General features: G+C 46.7%; 2 protein-coding genes across 3 annotated transcripts; both read left to right on the top strand.

Moving 5' to 3' along the window:
* Positions 1 to 407: 407 nt before the first annotated feature.
* Positions 408 to 7,665, top strand: LOC101080038 (bifunctional 3'-phosphoadenosine 5'-phosphosulfate synthase 2). The gene is made up of 12 exons (XM_003963960.3): positions 408 to 625; positions 2,151 to 2,265; positions 2,348 to 2,583; positions 2,670 to 2,808; positions 2,962 to 3,080; positions 4,729 to 4,842; positions 5,085 to 5,196; positions 5,357 to 5,562; positions 5,718 to 5,853; positions 5,950 to 6,218; positions 6,291 to 6,520; positions 6,611 to 7,665. Exons 1-12 carry the CDS (start codon positions 599 to 601, stop codon positions 6,747 to 6,749), a joined length of 1,842 nt encoding a protein of 613 aa, XP_003964009.2. The 5' UTR covers positions 408 to 598; the 3' UTR covers positions 6,750 to 7,665.
* Positions 7,666 to 8,336: 671 nt separating this feature from the next.
* Positions 8,337 to 16,484, top strand: ptena (phosphatase and tensin homolog A). Of its 2 annotated transcripts, XM_003963959.3 has the most exons (10): positions 8,342 to 9,236; positions 12,231 to 12,315; positions 12,400 to 12,444; positions 12,537 to 12,580; positions 12,676 to 12,914; positions 12,988 to 13,129; positions 14,276 to 14,344; positions 14,799 to 14,965; positions 15,136 to 15,387; positions 15,464 to 16,484. In XM_003963959.3, the coding sequence occupies exons 1-10, from the start codon at positions 9,158 to 9,160 to the stop codon at positions 15,647 to 15,649; spliced, it is 1,308 nt and encodes a 435-aa protein (XP_003964008.1). In that variant the 5' UTR covers positions 8,342 to 9,157; the 3' UTR covers positions 15,650 to 16,484. The 2 variants fall into 2 exon arrangements, with proteins under 2 accessions (XP_003964007.1, XP_003964008.1); XM_003963958.3 differs by lacking the exon at positions 14,276 to 14,344 and having other exon boundaries at positions 8,337 to 9,236.
* Positions 16,485 to 16,877: the final 393 nt, after the last annotated feature.

Raw genomic sequence — 16,877 nt, 5'->3', positions numbered from 1 at the left:
CGACCCGCTGGCCACGCCCACAGAACATTTGAGGTTACTGTGAGGTAAATTAGTTATAATTTAAACAAAAGACCACACAAAATTCAGATAATCCAAACAACTAATTAAAAGCACCAAAGGGGGGGGACAGACGTCTTTGAACCTCTGGCCGTTAATGAAGTTAGTACATTTATTTGATATAAGCAAACAACATTTAAACACTCCTAATATTTAACTTGCTTCAAATCCTCCGCAGCAGAAATTAAAAAAGATCGCTTACACATCATTAATTAGTCACCAGCAAAAGAATATGAAGCCCAGCCTTCGAGCTCCAGTCCTGGGCTCCGTCACGTCGTTAAAGTTGAACCATTGGCTGTTGGAAAGAAAAAATGTGCACATATCTGGGCCTCCTCCTCCTCCTCCGCCTTTAAACTGGGCTTTCAAGACACGTAGCATTCCACTGGCCCAATGTTACGTGTCTTGGGAGCCCAGTTTAAAACCCTCTTGGTCTCAGTCGAGCAGAACTTTCGGAGGTGGTAGCAGCCCGAGCGAGCGCCGACACCTCTCCCATCCAATAGCCAGACCTCCGCGCGTCCCAGCCGCCTTCGAGTCGAGAGAAATGTCCGGAGCGAAGAAGCTTTGCACGGTGAGTAGATGCGGAGGGAAGGGGAGAGGCAGCGGAGAGACGGGGCTGAGACCCAAGTTGTCATCAGAGTCGCGTAAAGTTTGTGTGAGAGGCGCTTTCAATGGGCGAGATTCCAAATCCTGTCATTGATGTGGAATAAGTGACTTAAAACTCAAGATTCAAACTGCACCCTCATCGCTTCTCTTTTTCCCCCCTGACATCTGCGGTCGAATGGGGCACAAAAAGTTAATTTTTTTCCTGGATTTCTAGTTTACAAGTCTGATTTCTTTACTACCAGGTAGGACGGTGTCAGAGTCCACTCAATAGACCGGTTGTTCTTTTATGGAGGAATAAAGAAGCCACTGTGGTCAAGCTGTGCAGCGGGGAGGCTGATGCTGCACGGGAATGCTGCAAACCTCTGGAACATGAGGGGGTCTGCAGGATGGCCAGACCCAGTGGAGGTGTTGGGGCACCGGCCTGTCATGTGACTCACAGCCAGAAAGATCAATCACATTTTCCTATTTTTTTATATTATATGACCCTGTGGGCAGTGTCGACCGAAAATCTGCAGAATTACTGTAAAACGGTGATGCACAAGGCTAATGTTTTCTTTTCAAAGGTTGCCTCATCGCCTGACTCATTTTGTCCAAAAACTGACCTATAATTCAGTAATAGTGACCAAAGTAGCACTTCTGCTTCGTCCATTGAGAAATTTCCGAGGTATTCCAACTTCCTACCTCGACATTTGTTTTTCCTTAAATGCAGAACGTTCTTTTAAACCATCGACTTGACTGAACATTTGAGTTGAAGTCAGCCAAAGGCTGCATTGGGTGACGGGTTAAGACTGGAATATGTGCATGCCTTCTCATGCTGAAGAGTGTGTTGCAGAAAACATGTGATGCAACTTTTGTCGGCAAAATCTAAAGGTTAAATATTCATAATGACCCTTCTGCACTTCTGTCGTACCTCTCTCATAACAAGGTCTGTCCCAAATGTCTCATGCACAGTTTGTCTGTGTGGGGTGGAACAGTCATTACTTTTGGACTGTAGCTGCCAGGTTGAGACTGGACCTCTGTGAGGGTCTGTTGAGACAGGTTCAAAAAGGGGGGGGGGGGGGGGTTACAGATGGATGTGGGGAAGAAGGGAGAGAGGGTGCAGAGGGTGAACCAGTGGGTATGAGCATTGCCACATCATCACTGGGCTGCGGGCAGCACACTAGACACATTGTCCCGTCAGTCCTTTCCCTCCCTTCATCCCCTTCTATGCCTCCTTCTTCCACCCCTCCCCTTCCGAAGTCAATACTGCCCCATTTGTCCACGGCCTATCCCCACGCAGGCTCTTTGGGACAGTTAAACAAGCATGTCAAGAGTTTTCAATTACCAAGTAAAGCACTGTTGTTTTTGCACAGTTGTGTATTTTATGCATATTAAGGCTGAGCTGAATATATTTGCACGGCCCAGAGCAATATTTGACATGCTGTTTGCTTTAATAAAATAGCCCAAAACACCAAATGCCCGTCCCGGACACACCTGTTCTTCTATTTTAGAATCTAGAGCGATCAACCAATGTGGTGTACCAGGCCCACCATGTCAGTCGAAGCAAGAGAGGGCAAATCGTGGGCACCCGAGGAGGCTTCAGAGGCTGCACCATCTGGCTCACTGGTAACACCGGCTGGCTGTTGGCCTTGTGGACACCCAAGGGTGGTTTCAATGGGAAACTGTGCTCACTGGTCTTCTCTCTCAGGTTTGTCCGGTGCCGGGAAGACTACCATCAGTTTTGCTCTGGAGGAGTACCTCGTAACCCATGCCATCCCATGTTACTCCCTGGACGGAGACAACGTCCGTCACGGCCTGAACAAGAACCTGGGCTTCTCCGCGGAAGACCGTGAGGAGAACATCCGGCGTATCGCCGAGGTCGCCAAGCTGTTCGCAGATGCCGGGCTGGTGTGCATCACCAGTTTCATTTCTCCTTTCAGCAAGGTCGGAAAAGAGAAGAAAAGAAGAGTTCGATCCCCGCACGGCTCCTGCTAACTGCAGTGAGATTATGTCATCTTTTCCTCACACAGGATCGTGAGGAGGCGAGGAAGATCCATGCAAGTGCCGGACTGCCTTTTTTTGAGGTGTTCATTCATGCTCCTCTCGAGGTGTGTGAGAAAAGGGATGTTAAAGGTCTTTACAAGAAGGCCCGGGCTGGAGAAATTAAAGGTTCGTTCATAATGTTGGCGCCACGTGAAAATGAAGCATTCCTTTTCAATACTCTGAGCTATTAAATGTTGTCAGGCTGTCCTGTAGGTCACGTAAGGGTTGTAATCTTTTATGTCCTTGTAATGTTCGGTTTTCTTTACATCTATTGTCCAGGTTTCACTGGAATTGACTCAAATTATGAGTCCCCTGACCGCCCAGACCTCGTACTGAAAACTGGTGAGCTCACGGTGGATGAATGTCTCCAGCAAGTGTTGGAGCTGCTCAGGGAAAATGTAAGTATCGCTTTTAGTCCTGATCTGTGAGGCAAAGGTGACTACCATTATGCTCTTTGTGTAGACTTTCTTCAAATATTCATCATGCATGTCAGAGGCTAATGTCTGTGACTGCTAACATTTGACCAAGTAAGATGTGTTACACAACAACTGTATAGTCAGTGAGCGCTAGGGCTAACTGGTTAGCCAAACAAAGTGCTTTAACACTAATCTCGTATATCTCTGGTCAGTCTTTGTAGTTCCTGTCTAATGTGGAGACTTTCTAGTGACAAAAGGAGGGGTTTGTAATGACTAGCCAGAGTCACAGACCATTGTGAAAACCAGTGGTTGAATGGTGTTTGGTTGCTTAGAGCAGATGACACCATTGAGCTCAGCAGGGATAGTGGGTCATTGCTGCAGCAAGAAATATTGATTCAGCTGAGAGAAATGAACGAAAGCATACGACACATATGTAATAAAATAAAGGTTATGGGGCCGAAACATCAATATTGAATCCATTGACACACGCTGAGAGTGCAAAGCAAAGATCTGATGATAAGGTGGAATGCGCTCTGCCACTTTCTGACAAGTGAATGTACACTATGTGCACACCCCATGTTGCACAATGTGCACACCTTGTGTTACACCTTGTGCACACCCATGTGAATAACCTTACCTGAGAGACTTGCCAGAAATTGGCAGAGTGTTTGTTTTTATTAATAGACAACATTGTGTACACACAGTCCACTGACCAGGCCCAAAGTTTGTGGAATAACGAGTTCCTGAAAAAGTGAATGTGTCAACAATCCCTTTTTCTTTTTTGTACCCTTCACTGAGGCATAGGTGACCCGCAAAATAAAATCCTGATAAGTCAGCACGAGGTTTCGAAACTTTCTACAGATGTTGTTCAATTTCGAGGAAAAGAAGTGACAATATAATAATACTGTAGAGAGTTAGATGGATTTTCTAATACTAGAATTTGAATTGAACTGAAATAAATACTTGCACACACACACATTGGTTTCGTAATTTTGCATGATACTGCTTGAAATGATGGGAAATGATGAATGTGTATTTTTCAGGGCTGTCATGATTAGAGTTTTTAATCAGATTATTAAAGTGTAGCTGTGGATCAGTCATGATTAAGCAGATTCAAAGGTGTGCTCCCGTTATCCACTTTCTGTTTTGAATAATTCGTCCTGGCAGTTTAGCTGATAAGGAAATTGCAACAGTCGAGTCTTATTGCCTTACATTTTTTTTACTATTGCCGTATTGCTTCTGTCACAGCTTTGATAGTGTGTTCATAGCAAATTTAACAAGAGAACAAATCTTTGAGTTGGGCGTTAACATTAGCTTCTCAGCGTTTCTTGTTAGTCAAATGTAGTTTGAAAAACTACTACAAATACTGGCTAAGCATGTTAATCCCTCATCAAAAGCCTCCAGACAGTTTTGCAGAACTAGAATGACTGATTCATACATAATTATTAAAATTAATAACCTTCTTCTTCCATACTTTTTCCACATGTGACAAATTTGTCATCAGGGATTATTTATTGAGGATCATTATAAGATGGTGCAATAATAAAAGAGTGATACATACATACATACATACATACATACATACATACATACATACATACATACATACATTTTTTTTATGTCTGTACAGGATATTTTACCAACTGGGATAATGGAGGAAATCAACGAACTTTTTGTTGCTGAGAATAAACTAAGCGCTGCTGTGGCTGAAGCGAGCACACTACCCACCATAAGCATCACCAAGGTAACATCTCTCTGACATTAACATACATCTTTAAAAGAATGAAAATGTGGGTCTATACAGGATGTGTTAGGACGATGTGCGTTACAGTAACATACGTTAACATTCTGTCGTGATCCTGTGTTTAATCCGACTGATGAGATGTTGATGCACCTGTGGATTAGCACGCCGTTGTTATGTGGGGTTAAATCTGTGCGTCTTCTGGAGTGTAAACATGTCCCCGATTGTCTGTGATTCCTTTGCAGCTTGATCTACAGTGGGTGCAGGTTTTGGCAGAGGGCTGGGCGAGTCCCCTGAAGGGCTTCATGAGAGAGAGAGAGTTGCTGCAGGTCTTACACTTTGGAAACCTGCTGGATGGTGAGAGCCCACTGCACATTTATCCATGTTGTACTGCAGCTAGCAACTGCACCATGTGTCCCAGCAGCTTCAGAAATAGCCGCCTCGCCCGTGCCAGTGGTTGCTTAATCCATGACCTCAGCACTAATGGCAAACTTCCTCTTCTCCTCCTCTGGCTCAGGCGGAACCATCAACCTGACTGTTCCTATCGTCCTGCCCGTTAGCACTGAGACCAAACAGAAGCTGGAAGGCTGTGAGGCCGTCACTCTGGAGTACCAGGGATCACGTGTGGCTATTCTCAGAAACATGGAATTCTACGCAAACCGCATAGAAGAACGCTGCGCCAGACAGTGGGGCACCACTTGTCCCCAGCACCCTTATATTAAGGTGATACAGCTTGGATGACTCATAGATGAGTTCACCGGTCACATGATCTCGTTGAAGTCAGCAGAGCAGTGATCCACAATCCGCATCGTCACATCGCTTTTGTTTGCCAAATGCAGTAGTTTTAACTGTGGTTCCGTGACGCTCACCTTGCACAGATGGTTATGGAGGGAGGCGACTGGCTGGTTGGGGGTGACTTGGAAGTCCTGGAGCGGATCAAATGGAACGATGGGCTTGACCAGTTCCGCTTTACTCCGCAGGAGCTAAAGCAGAAGTTCAAAGACATGAAAGCAGGTCACTAACTGTACCCGCCTTCCTCCTAAAGGAAGCATAGGTGACGTTGGTGGGTGTTCCTCACAACCGTCGTTTCCTCCGTGTCCTCCTCACCAGACGCCGTCTTCGCCTTCCAGCTGCGCAATCCCATCCACAATGGCCACGCCCTGCTGATGCAGGACACCAAGCGCCGTCTGCTGGAGCGTGGCTACAAGAATCCTGTCCTCCTGTTGCACCCGCTCGGCGGCTGGACCAAAGATGACGACGTGCCCCTGGACTGGCGGATGAAGCAGCACGCCGCCGTCTTGGAGGAGGGCGTCTTGGACCCCGACAACACCATTGTCGCTATTTTTCCCTCGCCGATGATGTACGCCGGGCCAACAGAGGTAAGGGCCGGTACCAGTCTACTCTATCTTGGCAACAGCTTCCTCCTGATGTCCCCCCCCCTCCCCCATTAGGTCCAGTGGCACTGCAGAGCTCGGATGATCGCTGGAGCAAACTTCTACATCGTTGGACGGGACCCTGCGGGCATGCCTCACCCAGAGACCAAAAAAGATTTGTATGACCCCACCCATGGAAGCAAAGTCCTCACCATGGCGCCGGGGCTCACCTCGGTGGAGATCATCCCCTTCAGGGTGGCCGCCTACAACAAGGTTAAGAGTGCCATGGACTTTTATGACCCTGAGCGGTAGGTCCACATGTTCAAGTCAACATTTTAGGCCGCTTCAACCCACAGGTCAGTCCGTCCTCATCACTTGTTCCTGATTTCCTTTTTAAGGCATTCAGAATTTGAGTTCATCTCCGGAACCAAAATGAGGAACATGGCTCGGAATGAGGAGAACCCCCCGGATGGATTCATGGCCCCCAAGGCTTGGAGCGTGTTGGTTGAGTACTACAGCTCTCAGAAGGACAAGTGATTGGCACGGGAGTCAGCCAGGCGGTCCAAAGCAGCAATCCACAAAAAAAGACAAAATCTAAGACTTCAGGAAGGGGATATTTTAAAATATTTTATGTATTTAGAGTAATAATCTTTGAAAGTTATCCTGCTATTAATTATAAATATTGTTGTTGTTACTTTGGTAGTTCCACAGCAGACTTTTTACATTCCCATTAAACTGTGATTTATCTTAAAGCGAATATTAACTTAAGCTTGTATTTTAATAAATTAATTTGAACTTGAGATTCTTTGTTTTCTCATTATGTAAAGGAAAGAAACAAAGTCTTTTTTATTCTTGTGTCTAATTAAAAGTCATGTACGAATCACTCAGTCTAACTTTGCATTACCAGTGTATCACTGTGGACTTATTTTTATGGCCAGAATGGAAGTCAAATTTTATTTTTTATCACTACCTATATGTGCCTATATTTTGTATGAGTATAAAGGAGAAAATGATGTGAACTTGCCTTTTCCGTGAATGTTAAAATTCGTGTGTGCACGCTTTATAAAATAAACAGATGTTTAGGGCCAATAACTCAAAAACACAGCCGCATAAATGTGTGTATGATTGTCCATGTCCACACTGGCGATAAGATAAAGTTTATTTTTAATGTTAGCCATTACTGTCCTCACAGTGATATACCTGTCCAACTATTGTGTAGTTATCACCAGTTGTGCAACATACATCACATTGGTTTCTGCCTGTTCAAAGTTGATATTTATCAGTGAAATGAGTAAAGCCGAAGTTTACTGGAGGTCGGTGACCTGCAAGTGCACGACAAAAGCCACAATGCTGCCATCTGCTGGTGGGGTGGTGGAAATGATGCTTACCGCGTTAAACGGTTGTGTCTGATCTTTTCCTTGTTGTCTTTTGTGAAATATAGTCCTGATTTCATCTGTTGAGTAACTTTGGTTTATTTCTACTAACACGCACCCCAATCACAATTAAGTTCTAGTTATTTTTCAAAAGCACGCTTGTGTGACACCCCTGGAGCTGCCGTGGGGAGTGACGCACCAGTGGCGGCAGGTAGGAAGGTGTCATTAAAGGTGTTTTATTTTAAACCGCTTCCACTCTTATGGCGAACGAAAGATGATGATGTTGTAGGAACACGATCCGTATAATTATGTGGTTTGTGATTTTTGTCGATGACAGACAGCATTTTGTCGATTTTTTCTGATCTAAAAAAATGCTTTAAAGTCTATAGCATGCACAATTAAATGAAAAAATAAATGACAAATACGTTGAATCGCATATTGAAATCTTGTCTCGATAAAATACTACTACTACCAATAATAATAATAGTAATAATAATCATAATGATAATAATCATAATAATGACTTCCGGGTTGATGAAGTAACGGTTTAACAGTGAAATTTGGTTGGAAACTTCCCTAATTACAGTCACACGTGATCACTTTGACAGAAGGGCGCGTCGCATGCGGACCCGTTTATATCCTTCCGCCGAAATCACGAAATAACTCGATTTTTCAAGTTGTGGTATTTTTACCAGCGAGTGCGTCACCAATCGGTTGGTAGAATTTTATAGAAGATATTAAGGCGATGTTTGGAAACACCGTCCGAACCGTCTCTGATTTAACATTGGGACTACATGGGTAAGGCGGCGTGATATGTGCTCTAAAATCCCAGCCTGCTCTACCTTCTTTTTTTCCTTCGGTGGAGGCCATGATGGGAGCCTGAGTTCAGCTGGAGCGAGAGGAACGAGAAAAGAAGATGATTCCCCGGGACGGAACTGTCAAACCAGTCTGTGCAGATTTCTGATTAGTGTATAGTCTATATACAGTCAAGGTGGAGCCTGTCACTTTTTTCAGATGTGCTTTTGGCAATCAGTCGATGACAATGTTGAACCGTTAGAAGGCTTTTTGATCGAAAAAGAACGCAGCGTTAGCCATTGTCGCTGGCTAGCTGCGCTAGCTGGTTAGCTAGCGAGCTAGCGACGTCTGGTTGACTGGATACGGGTTTCGGGAACCGGTGAGTTCTCTGTCCTCTCCCTGTCAATCGCGGGGACTGCGATTGATCCGGCGACTTGGACTGTGCCTGGCATTTAAAGGTTTTTTTTTTAAAGGACAACTGCATGTATTTTATTCGGGGGTCTTTACCAGACGAATTGCAGGATCGGGAAAGTAGGGCCTGCACGGAGGAGCACAGCAAGGCCCGTCTTTATGATCCAGAGGAAGCCATTCTAATCCTACCAAGAGCCACCGCTAGTTCTGCTGGCTAGCACATCTTTGCGACCTGCAAAATTCGGAGAGCAGCAGCCAGCGACCGAAAGCGGACTCATTGACTGCGACACAGCAAACTCAGCAGCCGGTTGTAGAAACCCGTGTATTTCATCCATTACACCCAATAGACTCCTGTCACCTGCTACAATGGCTGCTATTATAAAAGAAATGGTCAGCCGGAACAAAAGGAGATACCAAGAGGATGGGTTCGACTTGGACTTAACATGTATCCTTCACCGTGCTGTTCACATTCAGGTTTTTTGTAACTCGTCCCCCTGTTAAAGCCCGATTAGACCTAAAAGGAACCCTGAATATCTGCGGAATAACATGAGGTGGCTAGCTTCGCTGCTACGTAGCTAGGTGGCTATTTGGTCAGACAGCGCTTTGCTGTCACCCAGCGTGTTTGAAAGATGGAGGATCTGTCAAACTAGTACGTATACCTGCCATTAATGTTACAGCTGGATGTGGTTTTCAACGCAATATTGGTGTGTGGAGTTGGGAAAGGGGGCATTTTACCTGTGCTGGAGCAGCTGCATTAATGTTGAATTGGTGGTGGTGAGAAGTCATTTTTATAGGGTATTAATTGAGGGCTATATGCAATATGTGGGGCATTTATCCTTAGATCTGTGTTCAAACTACCCAAATCAAGTGTGAATTGACGAAGCCACAAGATTGGGCAACAGTGCAGTGTTTTAATGGGCTCTTACTTATCTAATGTCAGCCAGCCCTCATGTTTCCTCTTTATTCATTTCTCCAAAGCCTTAAACAGAAAAGTCTAGCCAGCATTTCCCTGCGTTCGCTGGAGATTTTTTAGATGTGTTTTCCAAGTCGGCTGCAGAACTAATTTCTCATCTGCTGATAATAGTTGACCTGGTTCTGTGGTGTTGCTGGTGTTGGAGGAAACGATAAACTAGTTTAGCATTTGCAGAGTCTAACATGGTGTAAAGAGTGGGATGCGTTTAAGGGCGATCGGCTGTCTCTCTTCACTGTCTTTCGTCCTGTATTTTATATTTTGAGCCGTTAGAATAGGTACATTAGATGCAGCGCGAGCTGCACCTGAATTCTGTTTCCTTTTTGCGTTGCATTGTTCAGAGGGGCCAAACTGCGGTTTGTTGCCTGTAATCAAATATTTGAACTTGCAAGTGTCCTCAATCATCCGTGGGAGCGTCCAGAATATTTGATTTTCAGCGTTATTCAGATGAAACGAGACACCCAACGCCGGCACGAGGGTGTCGTGAATGGAGAATAAAAATCAGTGATCCCGATAGTTTTCATATTAATAGCCAAGACCCACTCAAATATCAGCCCGTCTGGTTCCGAACCAGTGTGAAGATGCAGCGGGCCCTGTGCACATCAACTTGGTAATCGTGCGCACGATTACTGTATACATTTCTTAGTGGACACGTTGACCCGATTGTCTCTGCAGAGGCTGAAATGCATGCATCGTTATATTTAGTGCTCATTATTTTTAGCGTGGGGATTCTTTAATGTCTCCTGGTTTTGATGCTGATGTGTTCAGATGTGTCGGAGGCATGACATTTCCAGCAGCGTCGCTGCTGAAATCCCTCTTTATTGAGACGCCGGCCTCCGAGATGAGACGCAGCGATGCCTTTTATCACTTTTGGCCCGATGTCGAGCAACAATATGGACATTCTGCAGTTATATAATCCAGTAGAACAGTTCTGGGAATTGCCCTTAAAATAGAGTTGCCGGTGATCTTGTATCGGTGTTGCGCTCCTGCTCAGCCCACCACCTCTCCCTTGCTCTTTTTCTTGACTCCCACTCTTATTCCGTCTCCTCCTGCTTGCCCCCTTTCCTCCGCTCTCCTCTTTTCCTGTTCTCCCCACCCCCTCCTTGCTGGTTCCCACTCTCTCTCTCCCCTCATTCTCTCGGTGGTGGATTTGGTGTACGCACGGAGCCGAGGCAGAGCAGGCTTTAGAGAGCCACCCCTCGCCCCCCACCCCCCTCCTCCTCCACTCGGAGCTTCCGTCGGGGGTCCCGTATGTGCGTTTCCTCCAGCTGCAGAGACCAAGCCCCTGTGTTCTGGGCTGAGGCTCTCCTGGGAGCTGTGGAAGCTTTTTACACACATTTATAGCTTGACTGGTCTTTCTTTCTTGCTGGTTCCCGGGGTTAAAGTATGCTAGCATCTTAGCCTTCGAAAACACGTGTAGATCTGGAACCAGGAACCGTCGCTCCAGCCTGTTGTCGTCAGCAATTCCACCGCAGCTTTAAGCCCCGGGAAGATTATGCAAATTGTGGGAAAGACAATGTTGAACTATTTGTTCGTCCTCCAGATGGAGATGCTCCGCGTTCAAAATTGTCCTGTTAGCATGTTGCGGATTGCTAAATCTGTTCAGGTTGAACGTCGCAGGGTTCCAGCAGACCTTGTGGGCCCAGAGACGCACAGAAGCAGTTTATGGTTTGACAGCTCCGTAGCAGCAGCGCGGCAGTGTAAATAAAAGCACACAGTCGCTTTCATTGTCTGCACCTCTGCTGCATTACGTCATGTTTTACAGTATTTTTCCAACTGTAGGTGTTCGGAAATGGGCTTTTATTTAGGTGCAACAGCAAATCTGCTGGGTTTTAACACGCGCAGATGCTTGAAAGTGCATAATCTCGCATAATCTCTCGGGTCACACTCTTTTTTTTATCTTTTTATACTGTCTAGTTTCGACCAACGCGTCTAATCGGTGTTATTAAGCTGGGATATCTCTGACAGCCTCACACAGGAAGTGTCCTGTAGTCTGGTGAGGTGTGACATCCAGCAGCCACAGGTAGGCGCGCAGCTGTTCCTCGAGCTCCGGCGGCTCTTCGTGCCAACGCGGGCCTGGCGGCCGCAGCTGGAGGTTAATCCGGGGGAATCTGGTTCCTGAACGTCGCGCAGTCCCACCAGAGCCGCTCGCATATCTTATTGGGTCCGGCCACTCAAAAGAGATAAGGCGAAATGATTTGCGATGGTCCCAATATAGCCCAGTTCTAAAAATAAACGCGGGTCAGGGAGCAGGGACTCGTCATGCTCCCACGTGTGTGTGTGTAGCAGAGTCCCCCCCCCCTCGCTCGTCCTCTCCGCTCACACTTGGCTGTCGGGACCATCTGTCACCAACGCACGTCTCCACCGCCACCTCTGATCCATACGTCTCTGTTGACTCCGCCTCCTCTCAGAGAGCGCGGCGCATGTTTAAATTGTCACGTCGAACCTCCTTGACTCCTGCCTCAACAGATATTTATCCGAACATCATAGCTATGGGCTTTCCAGCAGAGCGACTCGAAGGCGTGTACAGAAACAATATAGACGACGTAGTACGGTGGGTTCTTCATTTTGGGCTCCTCTTCCCTCCCCAATCCCTGAAGGTTCCAAATAACCTCCTCTGCTTCTCTCCTGTAAACAGGTTTTTGGACTCGAAGCATAAAAACCATTATAAAATCTACAACCTGTAAGTGTGGCTCCGCTACGGGAATGTCCTTTTGTTTATGTAATTGCTTCCTCTGCGCGCGTGCTGACGAGCTTGTGCTCTTCCCCCTTCAGCTGTGCAGAAAGACACTACGATGCTGCCAAATTTAACTGCAGAGGTAGGTCGCCCGAGAGGACGCCGCCCCCAGACGCCTCGCCGCCGTCCCCTCGCTGCCCTCACCCGTCCCACCGTTGCTTTTCTCCCTCTCCTCAGTTGCACAGTATCCCTTCGAAGACCACAACCCCCCTCAGCTGGAGCTGATCAAGCCGTTTTGTGAAGACCTGGACCAGTGGCTCAGCGAGGACGACAATCACGTGGCAGCCATCCACTGTAAGGCCGGGAAGGGGCGCACCGGAGTCATGATCTGCGCCTATCTCCTCCACCGGGGGAAGTTCCTGGACGCCCAAGAAGCCCTTGATTTTTACGGGGAAGTCAGGACAAGGGACAAGAAGGTGAGACGCCGCTTGGTTGGATGGATTAATGTGCAGGTACAGGACGGTCTGACCGGTGGCTCTGTGATTTCAGGGAGTAACCATCCCGAGCCAGCGCCGCTACGTCTACTACTACAACTACCTACTGAAGAACCAGCTAGAGTACAAGCCCGTGGCGCTCCTCTTCCACAAAATGGTGTTCGAGACTCTCCCCATGTTCAGCGGGGGCACCTGCAGTGAGTCACGCTCCCATTTCACTTGAACTCGGCACCAGGGCGTAGGCACGGGTAGCGGCGTTCCAACGGCACAGGAGCAGCGGGAGAAGGGAGCCGCGCGGCCCGTTAGCTGCCGCGACGGGCGCCACTTACAACCAGGCTAACGTGCTTACTTCCTGCACAAAAATCTGGCCTCTGAACAGAAAGCAAAAGAATAACTGCGCACGTATAAAGCAACTTAAAGGCAGGAAAGAGAAGAATGAAACAAAAAGCGGCCTAGCCCTCAAGTGCTAATAATAAATCCCTGTGGTTAATTTTAGTCTCGGGTATTTACATATCACTGCATGTTTGCTCGGAGTGTGATGAGTTTGTAATAAAGAGGTGTGTGTGAGCGCGTGTACGTGTGTGTGTGTATGTGTGCGCGTGTACGTGTGCGTGTGCAAACAGTGGCAGTTGTGTTCAGTGTTGAGACTCGCGGGTCGGAATATGCATGATGTTGCGTTTTCGATGTGCCGAAACCAAACTTTTAACACGCTTCTGTGACTTTTAGGTGGAAATGGGATTTTATCTCCCAGCATGAGCCGCTTGTGTAGATTTAACCGTTAGGTTGGAAATCCTTCACAGTTTCTGTTTCGGTCATGTTTTACTCTGCTTTCATTTTTCTGTCAATTTTAAACTAACTGTGAGGCCCAAAATGCCTCCCCTCCCTTCACTTTGACCTTTTTAAACCCTAACGTTTCACTGTGCTCGGCAGCCTCAACTCTATTGATCCTTCTCTTTCCATCTCTTTTTTTGAAAAAAAAAAAGAAAAAAAAAAAGAGGCCCTATTCTGAGTTTGACACCTTGGTACGCAGAGCGCCCCCGACCCCCAGGATTAGTCAAAAGGAAGAGACCCGACTGTGACGATATCATACCTCATTTTTCCAGATTTATTACCTCGACCTCCACGATTCCTGCTCGACTCCCCATTTCTCCCTCTCACAACACCTAAGAAGTTGTGAAAACATGTTTAAAATGTCCGCCTCCACTCTGAGTCCACACGCTGTGTTCTGGTTGTGTAGATGTAAATATTTGTGTCGAGCTCTTGTGTCTGTGCCTGCTGTGCCGTCAGGCCCCTGACAGGCCTGCCAGGCCCCATTTGTGATGCTCTCCTTCTCTCTCTCTAAGGGGACAGTACCGTTAAAAACAGGAGCGAGCCGACCCCTCAGGGCTTCAAGAAAGGGAATTGGCATTGGGGTAATGAGCCTTTCATCCATTATTACTATTTTGACTGGTTTCCTTGTTTGTGGCCCCAGAGATCCACCAGGCAGAAGCATCCTTAGGATGCTATAGAGCTAGCGCACAGGTTAGCCTCTCCGACTCTGATACGAGGATCGAGTGTCGCCGACCACATGCAGCGCGCTGCGCTGTGACTGTCTATCAGAATAGGGTCCTGTGTCTCTGGTTCTGGGTCTCCTTGGGTGTTGTAGTTTGTGGTCTGCTACTTTCCCTTTCTGACTTTATTAGTTTGTAATCACTGAATGTGGGGTGTGGTAACAGCGTGCTGTGCCGTCTCCTCTGTTTAATAACACTGGTAAACCCTCTCCATTCACTCATCTGTCGCTCTTTTCTTGTGTGCTCTGTCCCGCATCACCACCCACAAATCTCACCACCCACCGTCCTCCTTTTGCGATGTCGCCGTTTTGTGCAGATCCCCAGTTTGTGGTGTACCAGCTGAAAGTGAAGATTCACACGTCGAACCCGTCTCACACGCGACGCGAGGACAAGCACATGTTTTTCGAGTTCCCCCAGCCGCTACCAGTTTGTGGAGACATCAAAGTGGAGTTCTTCCATAAACAGAATAAGATGATGAAGAAGGTTGGTCCAGTTGATGGTCGTGTTTGTGTGTTCAGACAATTTTATTTTTTTGTTGTAATCGAGTTCTTAGCATTGCTATTAGCATTAGCGCGATCTGTTTACCCTCCCGCTTCCATGAAATACACATTTATGATATCATTTACCCTGAATTGTCTCGTCTCTGCTTGCAGGACAAAATGTTTCATTTCTGGGTGAACACGTTTTTCATCCCCGGACCAGAAGAGAGCAGGGACAAGCTGGAGAACGGGGCGGTGAACAATGCAGACAGTCAGCAGGGGGTACCAGCACCAGGTCAAGGCCAGCCACAGAGCGCCGAATGCAGGGAAAGCGACAGGGACTACCTCATCCTGACGCTCAGTAAAAATGATCTGGACAAAGCTAACAAGGATAAAGCTAACCGCTACTTTTCACCTAACTTCAAGGTAAAAAAAAAAACAAAAAAAAAACATGAGCTGGGGGAAAAAAGAGACTGATCGCTAATTATTATTATTATTCCAGGTGAAATTGTATTTCTCGAAGACCGTGGAGGAGCCTTCAAACTCCGAGGCTAGCACTTCGACATCCGTCACCCCGGACGTTAGCGACAATGAGCCAGACCATTATCGATACTCTGACACCACTGACTCTGATCCGGAAAATGAACCTTTCGACGAAGAGCAGCACACGCAAATCACTAAAGTGTGAACTCTTTTTAAACAGGAAAAGAAGTTAAACACCAGAGAAAAGGAAGAAAACTTGAATATAAACTCAAAAGAAGAACCTTTGTCCCTTCCCTGCCCCAGACGGCAATAGAATATCATCACGTCAAATGCCAATTTTAGGGAAAAAAAAAAAAAAAGATAAATATCCTGACCAATATATTGTTTTGTTTTTTTTTTCTTCTTTTTCCTTTTTTTTTTTCTTTGGCACGGCCATGTACCATGTGCAAGGTATTGACACTATTGCCCCATGGGAAAAGGTGCTGTAGCTATAAAAATGTATTTATATATACATACATATGTATATGTTTATACATATATACATGCATATATAACAAACTTTTGTGTCAAAGACAATTGAAAGACTACCACAATCAGGAGATGGGAGTGGAAGTGTGGGAGAAGTTAGACTGATATAACTAGGACTAAGCTGCTCCTTCTCCTGTCTAAACCAAGGCCAGTGCTGCAGTCACTTTGTTTCACTCCCTCTCTTGTCCCCCTCCTCCCTTCTCATCTTTTACTCTCCTCCCCTCCATCCTCTCCTCCTCCTCCTCCTATCTATCCTCCTTTACTGTGAATGCTTCTTGTGCTCTTTGCAGGCTGTCTCACGTGACTTTTGGTCTTTGTGCAGTGCAAACTGCATGTGGGCAGTGGGTTGGGGGTGGGCGGGGTTATGAAGAGGCTGTGATGATGTCTAAGGCATTGCCATTCCTGTTCCCATTGTGTATATGTTTAAATTATGCAGAACAAGGCATCCCATGTAATTGTTAATGTTTTTTTATCCTAAGATAATAAAAATATAATACATAAAACAGCAGGGAGACAAGTGTTTGCGGTGGTGGCTTGCATGTACTGGCACCGTGGTCTCGAACCGGTGCATCTGGTTTTGACTGTGACTTCCTGCCTTAAAGGTCAGGGCTTCGGATGGTGGGCGAGACCTGGCGATGGGTGGATTATTGAAAGTTCAACTGGTGGGAGAGAGCCCTCTCTAAACCGCTCTGGACCGGGGGGAGAAACCGGTGCTTGCGAGTTGTGTGGTTGTTCTGAGCAGAAGCGTTGGTGCCGTGCAACAGTTTGCAGGATGGGGCTCAGCGGCCTAATCCCTCGTCTTGCTGCTGTTTAATCGAGGTGATCCTACCTGAACCCTGCGCAGCCTCCGGCGCAGGACGGAGGAGCCTCATCCCGGATATTCCGCCCTGCCTGCCCGACTGCTG

This window comes from Takifugu rubripes, chromosome 4 (genome assembly GCF_901000725.2).
Source record: "Takifugu rubripes chromosome 4, fTakRub1.2, whole genome shotgun sequence".
Classification (NCBI taxonomy): domain Eukaryota; kingdom Metazoa; phylum Chordata; class Actinopteri; order Tetraodontiformes; family Tetraodontidae; genus Takifugu; species Takifugu rubripes.
Note: the sequence above shows the minus strand (reverse complement) of the source record. Positions and strands in the feature narration are given on the sequence as shown.

What these genes read in the sequence shown, in the direction of transcription:
- ptena (XM_003963959.3), top strand. Translation starts at nt 9,158, where the DNA reads ATGGCTGCTATTATAAAAGAAATGGTCAGCCGGAACAAAAGGAGATAC. An exon ending in CATTATAAAATCTACAACCT is followed by an intron (nt 12,445 to 12,536) that starts GTAAGTGTGGCT and finishes TTCCCCCTTCAG; the next exon opens with CTGTGCAGAAAGACACTACG. An exon ending in TCAGGACAAGGGACAAGAAG is followed by an intron (nt 12,915 to 12,987) that starts GTGAGACGCCGC and finishes CTGTGATTTCAG; the next exon opens with GGAGTAACCATCCCGAGCCA.
- LOC101080038 (XM_003963960.3), top strand. Translation starts at nt 599, where the DNA reads ATGTCCGGAGCGAAGAAGCTTTGCACG. An exon ending in GAGCGAAGAAGCTTTGCACG is followed by an intron (nt 626 to 2,150) that starts GTGAGTAGATGC and finishes CTTCTATTTTAG; the next exon opens with AATCTAGAGCGATCAACCAA. An exon ending in GTTCAAAGACATGAAAGCAG is followed by an intron (nt 5,854 to 5,949) that starts GTCACTAACTGT and finishes CCTCCTCACCAG; the next exon opens with ACGCCGTCTTCGCCTTCCAG.